This window comes from Macaca fascicularis, chromosome 2 (genome assembly GCF_037993035.2).
Source record: "Macaca fascicularis isolate 582-1 chromosome 2, T2T-MFA8v1.1".
Lineage (NCBI taxonomy): Eukaryota > Metazoa > Chordata > Mammalia > Primates > Cercopithecidae > Macaca > Macaca fascicularis.
Window position 1 is genome coordinate 34,644,284 of NC_088376.1, and position 17,601 is coordinate 34,661,884.

At 39.0% G+C, this 17,601-nt stretch overlaps 1 protein-coding gene across 9 annotated transcripts in view; it reads right to left on the reverse strand.

The window, feature by feature from the left end:
* CPNE4 (copine 4) overlaps positions 1 to 17,601 on the reverse strand; it is a 509,383-nt gene that overhangs the window by 140,848 nt on the left and 350,934 nt on the right. For all 9 annotated transcript variants that reach the window (XM_045386989.2, XM_074031048.1, XM_074031049.1 and 6 more), the window contains 2 exons: positions 14,596 to 14,679; positions 7,067 to 7,156 (listed from right to left, as the gene is read on the reverse strand). In XM_045386989.2, coding sequence (XP_045242924.1) covers positions 7,067 to 7,156; positions 14,596 to 14,679 — 174 coding nt within the window. The remainder of the gene's footprint in view (positions 1 to 7,066; positions 7,157 to 14,595; positions 14,680 to 17,601) is intronic.

Consider the following 17,601-nt stretch of genomic DNA (forward strand, 5'->3'; position numbering starts at 1 on the left):
CAATCTATCCATCTGACAAAGATCTAATATCTGGAACCTATAAGGAACTTAAACAAATTTACGAGAAAAAAACAACCCATCAAAAAGTGGGCGAAGGATATGAACAGACACTTCTCCAAAGAAGGCATTTAAGCAGCCACCAAACATATGAAAAAAAGCTCATCATCACTGGTCATTAGAGAAATGCAAATCAAAACCACAATGAGATACCATCTCACACCAGTTAGAATGTTGATTATTAAAAAGTCAGGAAACAACAGATGCTGGTGAGGCTTGGAGAAATAGGAACACTTTTACTTTGTTGGTGGGAGTGTAAATTAGTTCAACCATTGTGGAAGATAGTGTGGTGTTTCCTCAAGGATCTAGAACCAGAAATACCATTTGACTCAGCAATCCCATTACTGGGTATATACCCAAAGAGTTATAAATCATTCTACTATAAAGACACATGCACATGTATGTTTATCACAGAACTATTTACAATAGCAAAGACAGGGACCCAACCCAAATGCCCATCAGTGACAGATTGGGTAAAGAAAATGTGGCATGTATACACCGTGGAATACTATACAGTCATAAAGAAGAATGAGTTCATGTCCTTTACAGGGACATGGATGAAGCTGGAAGCCATCATTCTCAGCAAACTAACATAGGAACAGAAAACCAAACACCACATGTTCTCACTCATAAGTGGGAGTGGAACAATGAGAAGACATGGACACAAGGAGGGGAACATCATACACTGGGGCCTGTCAGGGGGTGGGAGGCAAGGGGAGGGATAGCATCAGGACAAATACCTAATGCATGTGGAGCTTAAAACCTAGATGACAGGTTGATAAATGCAGCAAACCACCATGGCCCATGTATACCTATGTAACAAACCTACACATTTTGCACATGTCTCCTAGAACTTAAAGTAAAAAAACTTAAAGAAAAAACTTAAAGTAAAAAAAAAAAAAAAAAAAAAAAAAAGACAGCATTTCTCAATATGTGCTTGGCAAATGGCCTGTACCAGCATTGTTTATGTAAATTGTGAAAATGAAGTCTCCAGGACCACTGAGTGTGGGATTCTGATTTAACAGAGCACTTTCCTGATTGGCCAGGAATCCAACTTTGGGGGTGTCAGAAGGCAACTCTAGAACATGGCTCTTTTAAATCAGCCAGGCATGGCAGCTTAAGACAGGGGGCGCAAAGAACAAGCGAGGTGAATCGTGGGTGAAATGTCATTGAGGGGTTGCTTTAGACTTGTATTTGGGCCTCCTTTCAGCCCTTAGTGGGTTCCTGGGTCTTACTCACTTCTACTTTGACTTTGGCTACCTGCTTCTCCTCCTCTTCTGCCATTTCCTTTACTGTACCATGGGCTCAGCCTATCTCCTACATAAGGCATGGGGGCAAAGTGATCCAGAACAACTGATGCTATCACCTTAGTTTCCCCTTCAAGGCAAATAGCTCTTATCAACCATACTCTGAGAATGCCTGATGAATTTTGTATAGGGGAAAGTATCCATATTACTTGTGTGGTTTGGAAATTAGAGAAAGAGATAGAAAATAGCCCTAGAATGCATGTGATTAAATGGCCTCAGGGTGCTTATATGGTGTTTGTCAAGACTGTTCTGGCATGACAGTTTTCCACAGTGCTAGGCATAATTGGGTTATGAGTAAATACTTGCTGACAGTGCCCTCTCACCCTTTTCTTCTCTAAGAACACCCTCTGGAAGAATCTATTCTGAACATCAGCATTGCCTCCTAAAGAACATGTTCTGGGTATTAACAATATGTTGATCAAATCAAAGAAAGTGGTTAATGCTATAGTTCCTAGAATCTAAGAGGTACATATTTTCTTATAAATCATACATTGATAAGTAAGCATTGTGTTATAGTTTTATCGAAAGACTTTCCTTTAGTGTCTCAGACTTTATGAAATGTTATATAAAGACAAATCTTACTTCTGTTAAATATTAGAGTAATGGTAAACAAATCATTCTAGTTGAAAGGTCAAGAAATATGCTTATCAGGATGATTTATTTTCTAATAAGTATAACACAATAAAATAGAGGCAGTGCAATCTGATCAAAACAACATTGAATTTGACATTTAAGAGCATGGGTTTTTGAGTCTCAGTTTCCCCATCTGTAAAATGAAGAAAATGGAACCTACCTCACAATGTGGTTAGAAGTAAATGAAATTATGATTTTGATAAGGGCTTTATAAACTCTAATATGCTGTAGAAATAATGTATATTGAGTCTTCCTATCCTAGAATATGGCATGTCTAGGATGTCATAGAAAGTAGTAGTGTAATGCCTTTTATACAGTTCAGAAGACATTTTAGCATGTTGCGGTGTTATCTCTTGGGTTACCATAACCGGTAAAAATATTATCTGAATATTTAAGGTATTTAATTTTATTGAATATCATAGGTATTTAAGGCTCAGTAGACATGACTGAGAAAGCACTGAGTGTCTGATACCTTCAGAGTTACATGAAAAAATGAATCCCAGCCAGATGCATTGGCTCCCACATGTAATCCCAGCACTTTAGGAGGCTGAGGGAGAGGGCTGCTTGAGCCCAGGAGTTTGAGATCAGCCTGGGCGACATAGCAAGACTCGCTCTCTATAAAAATATTAATCTCTGCCAGAATTAATGGGGAAACACTATAGAATTTTCTACTATGTTCATGAATAAGACAAGGAGGCCCTCTACCTCCACTGCCATCTATCACATTGAGGGTATTAGAAGAAAAAAAGGGGTAAGGATAAAAACTATCTCCATTTTCAAGTAGTAGGATTATATATTTGGGGAAAAAAACAGGCTGGGCACGGTGGTTCACGCCTGTAATCCCAGCACTTTGAGAGGCCGAGGTGTGCAGATCACTTAAGGTCAGGTGTTTGAGACCAACCTGGCCAACATGGTGACACCCCATCTCTACTAAAAATATAAAAATTAGCTGGGCGTGGTGGCACATGCCTGTAATCATAGCTACTTAGGAGGCCACGGCAGGGAAATCACTTGAACCTGGGAGGCAGAGGTTGTAGCGAGCCTAGATCACGCCACTGCACTCCAGCCTGGGTGACAGAGCAAGACTCCGTCTCAAAAAGAAAGGCAAGGCAAGGCAAGGCAAGGCAAAAAGCAAAATTAATGGGAAAATTACTATAAACAGTAAGAGAACAAATACTAGTTTAAGAAAAAATTCGATGACCTTCATATATACAAACAATAGTCAGAGGTTCTAAGAGGTACATAGAAAATAAGAGAAAAAACATTAAGCACTCCTGCAAAACACAAAAGGAGACTTGAATGAATGAAAAGACATGCCATATTCTAGGATAGGAAGACTCAATATTATAAAGAGAAAATTCTGCCTAATTCACAAGTTAAATGCAATCTCAATAAAATATTATCAAGTTTTGGGTTTTCTTCTGGTATTAGACAAGTTGTTTATAAAGCTCAATGGAAAAAACAGGTAAAATATCTAGAAAAACCCTTAAGGCGGCAAGGAATACAGAATTAGATATGGTTAACTCTACCAGGTATTAAAATATGCTATAAAACATAGCATACAAAAATATGCTACAAAATGAAGGTAAAAGGTAGAAGAGACAGGAATGGAAGTTAATTTTTCTGAATATGCCCTGTTTTGCAGTTTTGACTTTGGAACCATGTAAATATCTAATATACTTATAAGGCAAAATTAAATTTGAAAAAAATATCTAAAAATTGAAAACAAATTGAAACAAATGAACCTGACTGTTCTATGTGCTATAGGTCTAACTATGGAGAGGGATGATTTCAAGAGACATTAAAATATGGCTCTGCATCCATAGAAATATACATACAATGAAGAAAAAGAATTATAAAATTTCAAAATTAATTTAGTTCAAAAATTCTTTCCAGAAAGCAAGGATGTTATTAAGCATTACTAAGTTTATATTAAAAGAATTCAAGAGCCAACTTGAAGAAGTTTTTATTGGCCAAATATGGGACAACTTAAGATTTCAAAGGAATTATAATAACTGAAATAGATGGAAACACTGAAATACATAAAAAATCCGTAAATTCTTAATAATACTAGGGCATTCTTGCCAGAAAACAGACCCTGAAATCTGACCAAGTTCCAAATATGCGTTTATAGGAAACACAGAATGTGAGAAATGCTATGGGACAAACCAGCCTGGTTTCTTCACCAAGTAAATTACAAGCGGGAGAAAAAGGGGAGTGAGAACGAACTGATTAAAGGAGGCTTCAGAGACATCTCAGTCAAATGGAGTGCTTAGGCCTTGTTTAAATCTTCACTTAAAAACAAACAAATAGAAACAATTGTTTAATAAATGAGAGACTCTGGCAAAAATAAACAATGGCAGAATATTTGGTGGCATTATGGAAGTATAGTTGGTATTCTTAAGAGTAATATTTTGTAGTTTTATTAATGGAAAGATTTATTATCTGTTAGCAATACATACTGAAGTATTTTCTGATGAGATGATACGATATTTGGGATAGGAACACAGTGTGACTTTCATTGACCCTAGGCACTTTTGCCTTCATGGGCCCCTCTTAACACAACAGATTTTCATGGACCCTAAAAAGTTGGTTGCTTTCTGATGCAAGAAAACAAATTAGAATATTTTAGTTAATCTTACATGTTGATTCTCTTCTTCTGATTTGGAAAGAAATTAAAACATTTTCATAGGTTCTTGAGGATTTTAACAAGGCTCCCAGGTGACTCTAATGTATAATACGTTTGATGTACTATACCAGTGGTTCTTATCGGGAAGTGATTTTACCCTCTAGAGAACATTTGGCAATGTCTGAATACACTTTTGATTGTCAGACTGACACAGGAAGCAAAGTGTGTGAGTGTGTATGTGACAGAGGGTGGAATACTACTGGCATCTACTAGCTAGGGCTGCTGTTAAGGATCCTACAGGCACAGGACAGCTCCCCGCAGCAAAATCCAAACATCAACAGTGCACGTGTGGAGAAACCCTGATCCTTCTCTCCCCACTCCCTTCCTTTCTCCTTTTTTTCCTTCTTTTCCTCTATTCTTCCTTCTCAAATTCTTTCTTCCTCTCTTTCCTCTATCATCTATCTATCATCTGTCAATCAGTCATCTATTTCCTTAGCTCCCACTTATTTCTCTACAGGCCGCAGAGCACTCACAAAGCCACAAAGTGTTCCTTTTCTGCATTTTAAAAATTCAATTACAAATGACCCTCTCCTTTTATCCATTAAATGACTCCTCATAAAAAAGTTGATATATGGCTAAAAGAGGTATTATTTTATTTCTGACCAAAGAGGGTCATTTACCTCCCTGGGAATAGGAGGGTGCTACTCAAAGTGTAAGTAATAATTGCCATCCTATGCCCGAAGTCACAGCTCTTGGCCATTCTGCATAGGAGCTTCCACATGAAGGACCAAATAGCCAAGAATCCTGATTTTGAATTGAAGGTTTCCAGTGGGGTTGAGGCTTGAATATCTCGGTTCTTACAGAGATATCAGGTGCAACTCTGAGTTGCTCCTCAAGAACATGGAAGTGAACATGTCTGCTAAGAGTTCAACTGCAAAGCTCATACAGAATGGGTTTAAGCAAAGAATATAAAGCCATCTTAAAGAGCTTGAAATTAACCAATCAGATGGGATTCTAACCTGACTGATCACATCGATGAATCAAAAAATTGTATCTGTCAGAAGGTTTGTGGGGCAAAAGTAGTGAGGAAAATGTGAAGCTACTAAGGCAAGCATCCTCAGTGCCCAGCTAACACTTTCCAGGGGATTAGTTCCCCTGAAAAGTCAACATGAATGTTTAGTCTGCCTGATGGACAGTGGAGGTGGGCACTCCTGGTTTTCAGAGACTGAAGCTATTAACTGTCTCAGTTACCCAGTTCTGATTTCAGGCAATCACAGCAACATTCTGATGATTGTCTTCTCTGTGGTTTGCCCACAAGAAAACGCCCTTGAGAAGCTGATATGACTGCCGGGTCTGGTTGATGGTTGTGTTTTTCACTGAACATTAATCAATTGGCCTTTTAGTTTATAGGCACAAGTCTCCAGTAAATTTGCTTAGTTATCCTTAATTGATTGAATCAACTCTGGGCCATTGACAACAAGGAACTTCTAGACTTTCAAGGTAGAAGAAAGGCCAGAGCACGGACTATAAAAAACATCTCCTGAAATCTGCTTCTGGCATTCAGCCTATTGTCTTCCTTTGGTGATTCTGAATGCATATTTTCTTCCAACTTTTACATTCCCAAGGTGCTCAAAAAGCCTTTGTGATAGATTGAAAAAGTGGCCACGATACTTTGGAGCTTCTCCCACCAAGAGATGTAGTCTATCTCCTCACCCTTTAAGTCTGTATTGACCACGCGACTTGCTTTGACCTAGACTGTGGAGAAAGTGACCTGTGTGAGTTCTGAGCCTAGGCCCTAAAGAGGTCTTATGGGGTTCTGTTCTTGCATTCTTAGAACCCTAAGTTCACTGTGTGTGTTAGTCCAAGCTGGCCTTGGGATGATGACAGCCATATGGCCCCACCCCTCCTCTCATTCCAGACGACAGCCAGCCAACCCCAGAAGCAGAACCACCCTCCTCTTGGGTAGCTGATCACAAATGCCTGAGAAAAGTCCAGGCAAGACCAACAGAAGAGCCACCTAGATTAGTTCAGCTCAACTTGCCAGTACCCAGAATCATAAGCTAAATAAATGCTTCTTGTTCTAAGCTACTAAATTTTGCATTATTCTGTTATGTAACAGTAGATAATTGATATGACACCATTTTCATTTTAATAACTCTCATTTATACCCTGAATTTATTGTCATGGTTTTGTCTTTCAGAAGACATGGGTTTTGCCTCTTGATATAACACAATTGGAATTTATTTTGGGCTTTCACATGAGCTTCAATGGCCCTAGCAGAAGAAATAGCCCTTGTTTCTTCCATTAAGGTGCTAAAAGATGAGAGGGTTGGATACATTGTAAAGAAAATCTGGGGTTTGCCAATACTATTTTGAAAAGAAAGAGGAGGATTAAATACATTTTTTTAAAAAATTACATTTCTTGGACACAGATTTCTGACCTTCAGCCGGCGGTCTGGGTCTCCGCTGCATAGAGAATTTACGGATACTTTGAATGATTTCCAGGCTGGGCTTAAGTTATTCATCACAACCTGGGAAAAGAAAGAGAGGAGTGGTGAGTGTGGGAGAAATGCTTGACATTTTTGCATTTCCACATTAAAACTGCTTGAGAAACCATTGTGATGCATATGAAAAGAATAGCCTGGAAGAGGTGCCTTAATAAAAACTTGATGTAGTAAATCTTTTAAGGGTACCCACTAAGCAGGTCATTATGAGCAGAACTCCTGTGGTCACCGTCCTGGCTGTTGTTTCATGAATAATGCCAATAATATTTCCCAGCATGTGGATGCTGAGAATGATCCCTTCTATATCAAAAGGGGTTGAAATTAAGGATAGAGCTGTCTCTACCTATTGATAAAGAATTCTCAGTTCTGTAGGACTGTCAGTCTTGTGGTATAAATTCTCTTCTCTTGGGGTCAGCAAAGGTAAAGACTTAGCGGGGTGAAGGATATAGCAAGACAATTCTGCTGCTAAATAATTGGATGGTCTGGTAATCTGTGACCTTGAGTCACATCAGATTGCAAGTCCAAAGAGAAGTTTCTAGAAGAAAAATCCCAGGACCATACTTAAACTCGCTTATCACCAACTCAATTAGAATATCCTGGACAGGCACGACAAGGCAGATCTTAAGATTATAAACTATGTCTATAACATAGGAAAACCCTTTTAAAACCACTTTACTAATCACAAACTTGGCTAATCCTTGCCTAAGAATCTATATGAGTCAAATCTTACCTTGCCATCACTATGGTTCAGATAATTCAATGTGGTTCAGAATGTACGAGTAGCTGCTCTGTGCCTAGCATTGTACTGTGTACTCGAGGGCAGGGGTTCCCAAAGTGTGGTTCCTGCATCACCTGGAAACTTCTTAAAAACAGAAATTTCTAGTCCTCACCCAGAACTACTGACAGACACTCTGGAGGTGGGTCTCCTAGGTGATTCTGAGGCACAAAGTTTCAGAACCACTGCTCTAGGGGATATATAAATAAAGTTAAATGGAATTCTGTCATATTGATTTTTCTACCTAGGAAGTCTTTAGTTAGTGGAAGTCTTATTTATTTATTTATTTATTTTGAGATGGAGTTTTGCTCTTGTTGCCCAGGCTATAGTGCAATGGTGCTATCTTGGCTCACTGCAACCTCTGCCTCCTGGGTTCAAGTGATTCTCCTGCCTCAGCCTCCCAAGTAGCTGGGATTACAGGCATGCCCTACCACACCCAGCTAATTTTGTATTTTAGTAGAGACGGGGTTTCTCCATGTTGGTCAGGCTGGTCTTGAACTCCCGACCTCGGGTGATCTGCCCACCTCGGCCTCCCAAAGTGCTGGGATTACAGGCGTGAGCCACAGCGCCTGGCTTAGAATTTTTTTTTAAATTAATTATCTATCCAAATAGTATAATTATTTTATACATGATTCCCTCTTCTACCAGATTCCTTAATATAACTAGATCCTAGACTCATTGTTAAATTTCTTCTAATGCATTGAAGTGGAGAAAAAATGTTTCTGTGTGACTTTGTCATGTGTCCTAGTACGCTTAGGATGATTAAAGCGATAGCAAGAAGAATTATTAGGTAAAAAATTATTTGGGTTAATATAAATTTCCCAACTTTATATGGATTTATAATTTATTAATATTGTCTGTGAGGTGTTAGTCTCCCCCTATTATTGTGTGGGGGCCTAAGTCTCTTTGAAGGTCTGTAAAAACTTGCTATACGAATCTAGGTGCATACATATTTAGAACAGTTAGCTCTTCTTGCTGAATTACACTTTTTACCATTATGTAATGGCTTTCTTTGCCTTTTTTGATCTTTGTTGGTTTAAAGTCTGTTTTGTTGGAAACTAGGATTGCAACCCCTGTTTTTTGTTTTGTTTTGTTTTCCATTTGCTTGGTAAATTTTCCTCCATCCCTTTATTTTGAGCCTATATGTGTCAGGAGAACTTGCATGTCAGATGGATCTCTTGAAGATTGCATACCAAAACCCATTAATTTAAACTGACAACAACTCAACACTGATTGCATAAAGAAACAGACAAACTAACAAAGAAAAAGTTAATAAAAGCTCTACACTTTAACTTTGTCCCCCAGCTTTTTAACTTTTTGTTGTTTATATATTATTTTAATGACTATGTCTTGAAAAGTTATTGTAGTTAATTTTTTTAAATTTTCTTTCATAGAAAGAAAATAAATAGAAAAATAAAAGTATTTCATTATACTTTCTTTCTAAGGGATTGTTATATCTTCTTTTCCCCACAGAAATGCATTTTATTTTTTAATTTTTTTATTTCTATAGATTTTTGAGGGTAGGTAGTATTTGGTAACATGAGTAAGTTCTTCAGTGGTGATTTGTGAGATTTTGGTGCACTCATCAACTGAGCAGTATACGCTGCACTCAGTTTGCAGTCTTTTATCACTCAACCCCCTCCCATCCTTTTCCCTAGGTCCGAAAAGTCCATGGATCATTCTTATTCCTTTGTATCTTAGCTTAGCTACCACTTATAAGTGAGAACATAAAATGTTTGGTTTCCATTCCTGAGTTACTTCACTTAGAATAATAATCTCCAGTTCCATCCAGGTTGCTGTGAATGCCATTATTTCATTCCTTTTTATGGCTAAATAGTATTCCATGGTATATAAATACCACAATTTCTTTATCCACTCATTGACTGATAGACATTTGGGCTGGTTCCATATTTTTGCAATTGCAAATTGTGCTGCTATAAACATGTGACCAGTTTATCCTTTACCCTATCTACTCAAAATGTTGGTAGTTTACATACCACAATTACAGCATTATAATATTCTGTGTTTTTCTGTATAGTTGCTATTACCAGTGAGTTGATGATTTCTTATTGCTCATTAATGTAGTGTTGTTTCAGATTGAAGAACTCCCTTTACAGTTCTGGTGTTAATGAAATCCCTCAGATTTTGTTTTTCTAGGGAAGTCTTTATTTCTTCTTCATAATTGAAGAATATTTTTGCTGGATATGCTGTTCTAGGATACAAGTTTTTTTCCTTCAGCCCTTTAAATATGTTACACCACTCTCCCCTGGTCTTTAAGGTTTCTACTGAGAATTCTGCTGTCAGATGTATTACAGCTGTATTGTACGTAATTTGTTTTTCTTTTCTCATATTCCTTTTAGGATATTTTCTTTAGACCTTTGGGGGTTTGATTATTAACTGTCTTGAAGTCATCTTATTTTGGTTATATCTATTTGGTCTTCTATAACCTTGTACTTGAATGTTGATATCTTTCTCTAAGTTTGGTAAGTTCTCTCTTATCCCTTTGAATAAACTTTCTACCCTTATCTCTTTTTCTCCTTATTCTTTATGGCCAATAACTCTTAGATTTGCCCTTTTGAGGCTATTTTATTGATCGTGTAGGCATGCTTCATTTTAAAAAATTCTTTTTTCTCTTATCTCTTCTGATTGTGTATTTTCAAATAGCCTATCTTCAAGCTCACTAATTCTTTCTTCTGCTTGATCAATTCTGCTGTTAAGAGACTCTGATGCCTTATATAGTATGCCATTTGCATTTTTCAACTCCAGAATTTCTGCTTGATTTCTTACAATTATTTCAATCTCTTTCTTAAATTTATTGGACAGGCTTCTGAATTCCTTCTCTGTGTTATCTTAAATTTCATCAAGTTTCCTCAAAATAACTATTTTGAATTCTCTATCTGAAAGGTCACATAACTCTTTTGTTCTAGGATTGGTCTCTGGTGCCTTATTTACTTTGTTTTTCGAGGGCATGTTTTTGTGGATGGTCTTGATGCTTGTAGATGTTCACCAGTATATCTGGATATTGAAGATTTTTATATTTATTGTAGTCTTTGCAGTCTGGCCTTGTTCATACTCATCCTTCTTGGGAAGGCTTTCCAGGTATTCAAAGGGATTTGGGTGTCATGGTCTCTTTTTGTCACTGTGACTGTATCTGCATTAGGGGGCATCCCAAGCTCAGTGATGCTGGGCTTTTTCAGACTTGTAGAGGTACAGTGGTGGTCTTGGATAAGATCTGGAAGAATTCCCTGGATTACCAGGTGGAAACCCTTCTCCTCTTCCTTTACTTTCTCCCAAACAAATGGAGTCTCTCTGTAATGAGCTGCCTGGAGTTGAAGGTGAGGTGACACGAGCACCCTTGTGGCTGCCATCACTGGACTGCACTGGGTCAGATGTGAAGCCAGCATAGTACTGACTCTCACCCAAGGCCTGGGGTAACCACTGCTTGGCTACCACGTATGTTCACACAAGGCTGTAGTACTCTACAATCAGATGGCAAAGTCAGCCAGGCTGTGTCCTTCCCTTCAGGATAGTGAGTTCTTCCCAGTCCCAGGCAGGTCCAGAAATGCCATATGGGAGCCAGGGCTTGGAGTTGGAAACCTTAGGACTCCACTTCGTGCTCTATTCTACTGTGTTTGAGCTAGTACCCAAGCCATAAGACAAAATTTTCCCACTCTTTCCTCCCCTTTCCACAAGCAGAGGAGCCTCTTCGTTGGCCACCACCAAGCTGGGACCACAGCAAGTACTGCCTGCCTACCGCCAACATTCACTCAAGGCCCAAGTATTCATTAGTCAGCTTGTGGTGAATGCTGCCAGTCCTAGGACTCTCTCTTCAGGGAAGTGGACTCCTCTCTTACCCAAAGCAGGTCCAGAAATGCTATCCAAGAGCCAAAGCCTTTAATCGGGGACCCCCAAGAGCCCAACTGCTGCTCTACCTCACTGTGGCTGAGCCGGTACCTAAGTTGCAAAACGAAGTCCCCTTTCTTTGTCACTGTCCTTTGCTCAAGCAGAAAGAATCTCCCCCAATAGCCACCATAGCTGGGAATGCACTGCATCACATCTAAACCACCATGTCTCTGTGTTTCATCCAAGGCCCATGACGAGTACAGCCCGGCTACAATTGCTGATTATTCGGGACCCAAGAGATTTTTAGTCAGAAGGTAATGAATCCTGCTTCCCTTCAAGGCAGTAGGCTTCCTTTTGGCCCGGGGTTTGTCTAGAAATGTTAGCTGGGAGCTAGGGCCTGGAATGGGGACCTCAGGACTCTGCATGGTGCCCTATTCTATTGTGGCTGAGATGGTATCCAAGTTGCAAGACAAAGTTCTATTTACACTTTCCTCTCCTCTCCTCGAGTGGGAGGAAGGAGTGTCTCCTGGAGCTGTGTGCTGCACTGCCTAGGGTGTGGGGCACACATTCCTTGGTGATGCATGCACCTGAGGGGTGGTGCAGGTATTCCCTTGGTGACTTTGGCTGGTGTCTCACTAGGTTGCATGCCCCCTAAGCCCACTGGCTATGAGTCCAGCAGAGCACCAGTACTTGCCCAGAAATTGCAGTATTTTTGGCTTAGACTGCCTTTCAAGTTTATTTAGGACCCCAGAGCCCTTCAGCTTGCAGTGGCAAGGCCTGCCAGAACTCAGGTTTCCACTCCTGGGATGAGTGATCCCCTCTGGCTAGGACTGGTTTAAATTCTTCCTCTATGGGCACAGGATGAGTTATGCCCAGTATTGCTTTCTGCTGTGATGGGGCAGCACTAAGTTCCAGTGCAAGCTCCCATAATCACTGCACTCTCTTCCCCAAGCACACAGTTGCTCTATCTGCACCATGCAGCCACTGCCAAGGGGATGAGGGAGGAGAGGTATCAGCAATTCAAGACTGTCTTTCTTATCCTCTTCAGTGTCTCTTTCAATGATATGATGTTAAAACCAAGTACTGTGGTCATTCACCTGATGTTTGGTTCTTATGAAGTTGCTTTGTGTGTGTGTGTGGAGAGTTGTTTAATTTGGTCTTCCTATGGGAAGGATGATTACAGGATGATTAGTGGAGGCTTCTATTTGGCCATCTTGCTCCACTTCCCTCAAAAGAAGTTTGTTTCACCTAAGGAAACTTAATGGGTGAAAGACCTCTTTTGGTGGTGGTGATGAGATATCACTCAGGGCAACTGTACTAGCTGTACCTCAACTTATTCTTCAGGGATTAAGTTCCAAAGAATTACATTGTTCTATAGCATGCAACAGACATACTATTTATATTTAACAGCATTTATATGTTTATTCTTTTATTAAACACATTTTATTAGATATCAACTTTGTATCAGATGATATCCACAACTAGCCCATCCAAGACTATTTAATTTTTGTCTACCATAACAATGACATGAAACATTCCCTTAACAACACCTGCAACTCTGTCACTTCAGGAAACTGGATTTCCAAAGTGATGTTGTGGGGACATAGCAACCACACCATCACCTTATGAAAGTCGTGGGGGTTTCTTCTTTTTTTACCCTGCAACTGTTATGCAAGCATAACTGGGTCTTCTCTCAGCTCCAAGTCATTCAGCACAAGTATATCACTTCCTTCTTATCAATGTACTTCACTCCTACAAAATCCCTCTTGAACTGGCTTACAAGTAAAATAAAATGAAAAATGGAGATCGTGGTTAGTTGTTGAATGTGTGTGTGGTAGTGGGTAGTAGGGCGTAGGGCAGTAAGAGATAAAGTTGGAGCCACTTGGAGAAAGAAGAGGAAGAGTAAGAAGGAGATACAGCTAGACTAAGTGACTGCTAGGAAAGGTCAGGTGTTCATGTGGTAGGACTGACATCAGTCCAATGTATGTACTTTCCCTGGGGAGGAAGATTGAGTTCCCAAATTACCATGAAGCTCAGCGTCAACCTCAATTGAAACCTCAGCACCACCCTTTGCTAGCTGGTAGACCTGGGTAAGTGACTTAACCTCCTTAAAGTTCAGTTTCTTCAACTGTAAAATGGGGGTTGTCATCATCATCATCATCATCATGTATAAGGAATTTTTGTGAGAAATAAAATTATGCATGTAAAGAACAGTCTAATTCTTGGCACCTAGACATCCAAATAACCTCATTAAATGTTAGCTAGTATTTATACTTCTATTATGAATAAGTTGCTAATTGTCTGTTTTGAAAGTTAACAATAGAAATTGGGGTTAGAGAGGTTCTTTTGACAACTAAATTAAAGATTAAAAGTGAAAAAAAAAAGCTGAAAATGGCAGAATCTTCTTGAGGACATTGAAGATTTCAGGTCTGAGTGTATATCTATAGACATTAAGAAATAAAAGGAGGCCAGGTGCGGTGGCTCATGCCTGTAATCCCAGCACTTTGGGAGGCTGAGGCGGGTGGATCACGAGGTCAGGAGTTCAAGACCAGCCTGGCCAAGATGCTGAAACCCTGTCTCTACTAAAAACACAAAAATTAGCTGGGCATGGTGGCAGGTACCTGTAACCCCAGCTACTCAGGAGGCTGAAGCAGAGAATTGTTTGAAGCGGGGAGGCGGAGGTTGCAGTGAGCTGAGATTGCACCACTACACTCTAGCCTGGGTGACACAGTGAGACTCCATCTCAAAAAGAAAAAAAAAAAAAAAAGTAATAAAAGGAGTTTCTCAAAACAGGTCAATTTATCATCTTAGGAGATAAGATGGCATAGCTGAAGATGACTCTTCTTACCTCAGTTCGGTGCACCAGCTGCTGAGTTGCATCATCATTCATACGAAAAATTTCCAGAAATGGGTCAGATTTACTGAAGAAATCCTAAAATAGATAAACATCAATGAGTTGTTGTTTTTCCTCCTGCATGTGATCTAGTCCTGATCAATCAGGAATATTTAATCAATATTAGTAGGAAAACCCTCTTGATTTTCTATTGTTTATATGTGGAAGGGAGGCCATGCTTGTCCTCTCTTCCTGCTCAATTCTACCCAAACTCTCTTCTCTTTACCTGTGATGATGTGCTTCACCCTTTCTTCCTTTGTTCCTCATCCCCGTGATCCACCCTTGGCTAGAATTAATTGCATCCAAAAACTAAGTTCTTTGTAAAGTCAGTACTGGATTAGTTGAAATTCAAGGTATTCTTCAAACATCAATTCAAATTTCAGTTCTTTGAAAATCACTGTACCTGTTGTCTTAAACAGGTTCATTATAGTTATTTTAATGCCTATGTAATGACTACAATGTCTGGATCACCTATAGGTCTGTTTTTATTGTCTCTTTCTTGGTTCCACCTCTTGGTATGCTTGTTAATTTTTTATTAAATAGTAGACAATGTGTAATGAAGATTATGAAGGTTTTTACATGAGTCTTTAGCTTTTAGCAAGTGATTATAATGGGAGAAGTCTCCTGAATCCAATTAGGATTAAGCTATTTAGAGGCTGAGTTTCTTCAAATGTCTTTAAGGCCCCAATCTATTTCTGATTCCCTTTACTCCTTGGGTATAGTCCTTAAAGGACCCTAACTAAAAACCTGTGTTCACGAGGGGTGTTCTTCCTTGACAAGTCTTCAATGCCAATTTTTATTTGTGAGAGCCTCAAATGCTCCGTTTATTTTCATAATTTCTTAGCTCTAGGTTTTTGTTCAGTTTCTCTCTATGCTGCTTTTGCTAATTAGTGAATGCCTTGAGATGATAAGCCACTCAGACTGTTGGACTACTTCTCTTCTCTGATGCATCTCTGTGTCTTTATCCCTTGCTCTCTCAATAGCCCTGAACTTCAGTTTTTCTCCCCAGTCCCATGAGACCACCAAAAGCTCTACTCAGTTTCTGTTTCTTAGTAGCTATTTTTTTAAACTAGGCTTCCCAGCCTTTCTATCCACACTATTTTAGGAATCAGCCTTGAGGAATTCCCTTGAGTGGAAAATCTGCACAGAATGTCTTAAGCACCTCCCTGGGTTTCTCTTCTGTCCAGTTTCTTGGCCCCTCAAATCTACACTGCCTCAGGACTCTCAAATACATGTCTCTTGTGTCTTTTCTAGTGTTTATATTTGTTTTTAGTGAGAGAATGATGTAAAATAAATAAATGCTTCATTGTTGGAAATGGAACATATCTCTATCTCTTTTAAAAACTTGATTTTTACCCCCAGTAGATTATAAATTCTCAAAGAGGAGAAGCTTTATTTTCCTTCATATTTCTACTATTTCCCCAGCATTTTCCATAGTGTCTAGATTTTAGTAGTATATACTGCTTATTGAATGAATGAATAAATATATAAATAAGTGAATGGATACCTGGTATAGAATAGGAGGCTGTCTGAGCAAAAACCTTATTCCTCACCATCACACTTTTATTATGATTTCACCAGGTAATTTTTTTCCAGAAATCTAGACTTTAGCAAAGTAGAATTAAATCCATATTTGCCTTAAAAGTCATGTATTATTCCTAAAAGTTGAGCAAGCCAGAGTCAAACTCATTATTTTCCTTCATTTGGTCTCTACTTCTAAATTTTTCCTTACTATCAATGTCTTTACCAGTCATCCTAGTCTTCAGCTCAGCAAAACATTTGTAGGACATATACTGATCACAGAGTTTTGTGCTTGATGTTGAGATATAAGGACAGATAGAACCTGATCTCTGTCTTCCAAAGTACCATCTAGGTTGCTGGTAAGAAAAGTATACAAATAAATATAACCCACAGCTAGGTATAAATGAGTAAATGAGCGAATGAATTAATGAATGAAGGTACAAGGAGTATTGAGGGAAGGGAGGGAAGTTGATGAATTTTTAACAGACATAGAGGAGGATACCCCAAGTAATTTAATGAGACTATAGCCTAAGGAAGCATAGGGGAGGAATTGGAGACAATTCTGGCCAAGTTGGCCCCATGAAGTGAAGGGCCTTATATGCTCATGCGAAGTCTTTGCACTGGCCTGGAGAGGCAGCGGGAATTATTGAAGGATTTTGAGTGGAAAAGTAATATAGTTGGCTCTGCAGTGAAGAATGTCAGTCTAGAAACTTTGTAGGATATCTTAGAAAGAGGAGATGAGAAGTGTAAATAAGTATCTTCCCCTGTGTTTTCCTTCCCATGCAGCCAGGAACCGAACACCATGCTCCACAACACCCAGAGTCTGGAACACCCCCTACTACTCTATTTCTGAAGGTATCAGATTGCCACAGCCTTCATCTTGTCAAAATGGTGGTTTTTGTCATAATCTTGCCCTTCAAACATTGCCTCTCCCCCGAAATGGCCCATTTCTCTCTCAGACGCACTTCTAGCTGATTCCCACCTCTATGCATTTACTTAAGACGTTTGTCCTTAGGCTGGTTTCTGTTTCTACATGCATCTTAAAAAATCAAAACCTCCCTCTCTTCTCCCTCTCCCTATGGATGTGGGCTACAGTAGCTTGTTCCTATGTGCCCCTGGGCTCCTCTTGTAGCTTCATGCTTTGCCTCTTTAAATAGATCGTTGGTCCCTCGGGGGATGTTTTTATGATTCATACTTTAAAACTGCTAACCACAATGTAAGAACTTTCTTATTTTTCCCTCTTTACTGTTAATTTAAAACTTTTGTTACCATCACTTTTATTTAAAAATGAAAAATATAGAAAACAGATGACAAAAATAAAAAGAAGGAAAAAAGAACCCATAATTGAACCCATAATTCCATAACCATCAACAGAATTTTGGCAAGTCTGTTTCTAGACTCTTCATAGACTTTTCTTTCTTTCTTTTAAAGAAATTTGCA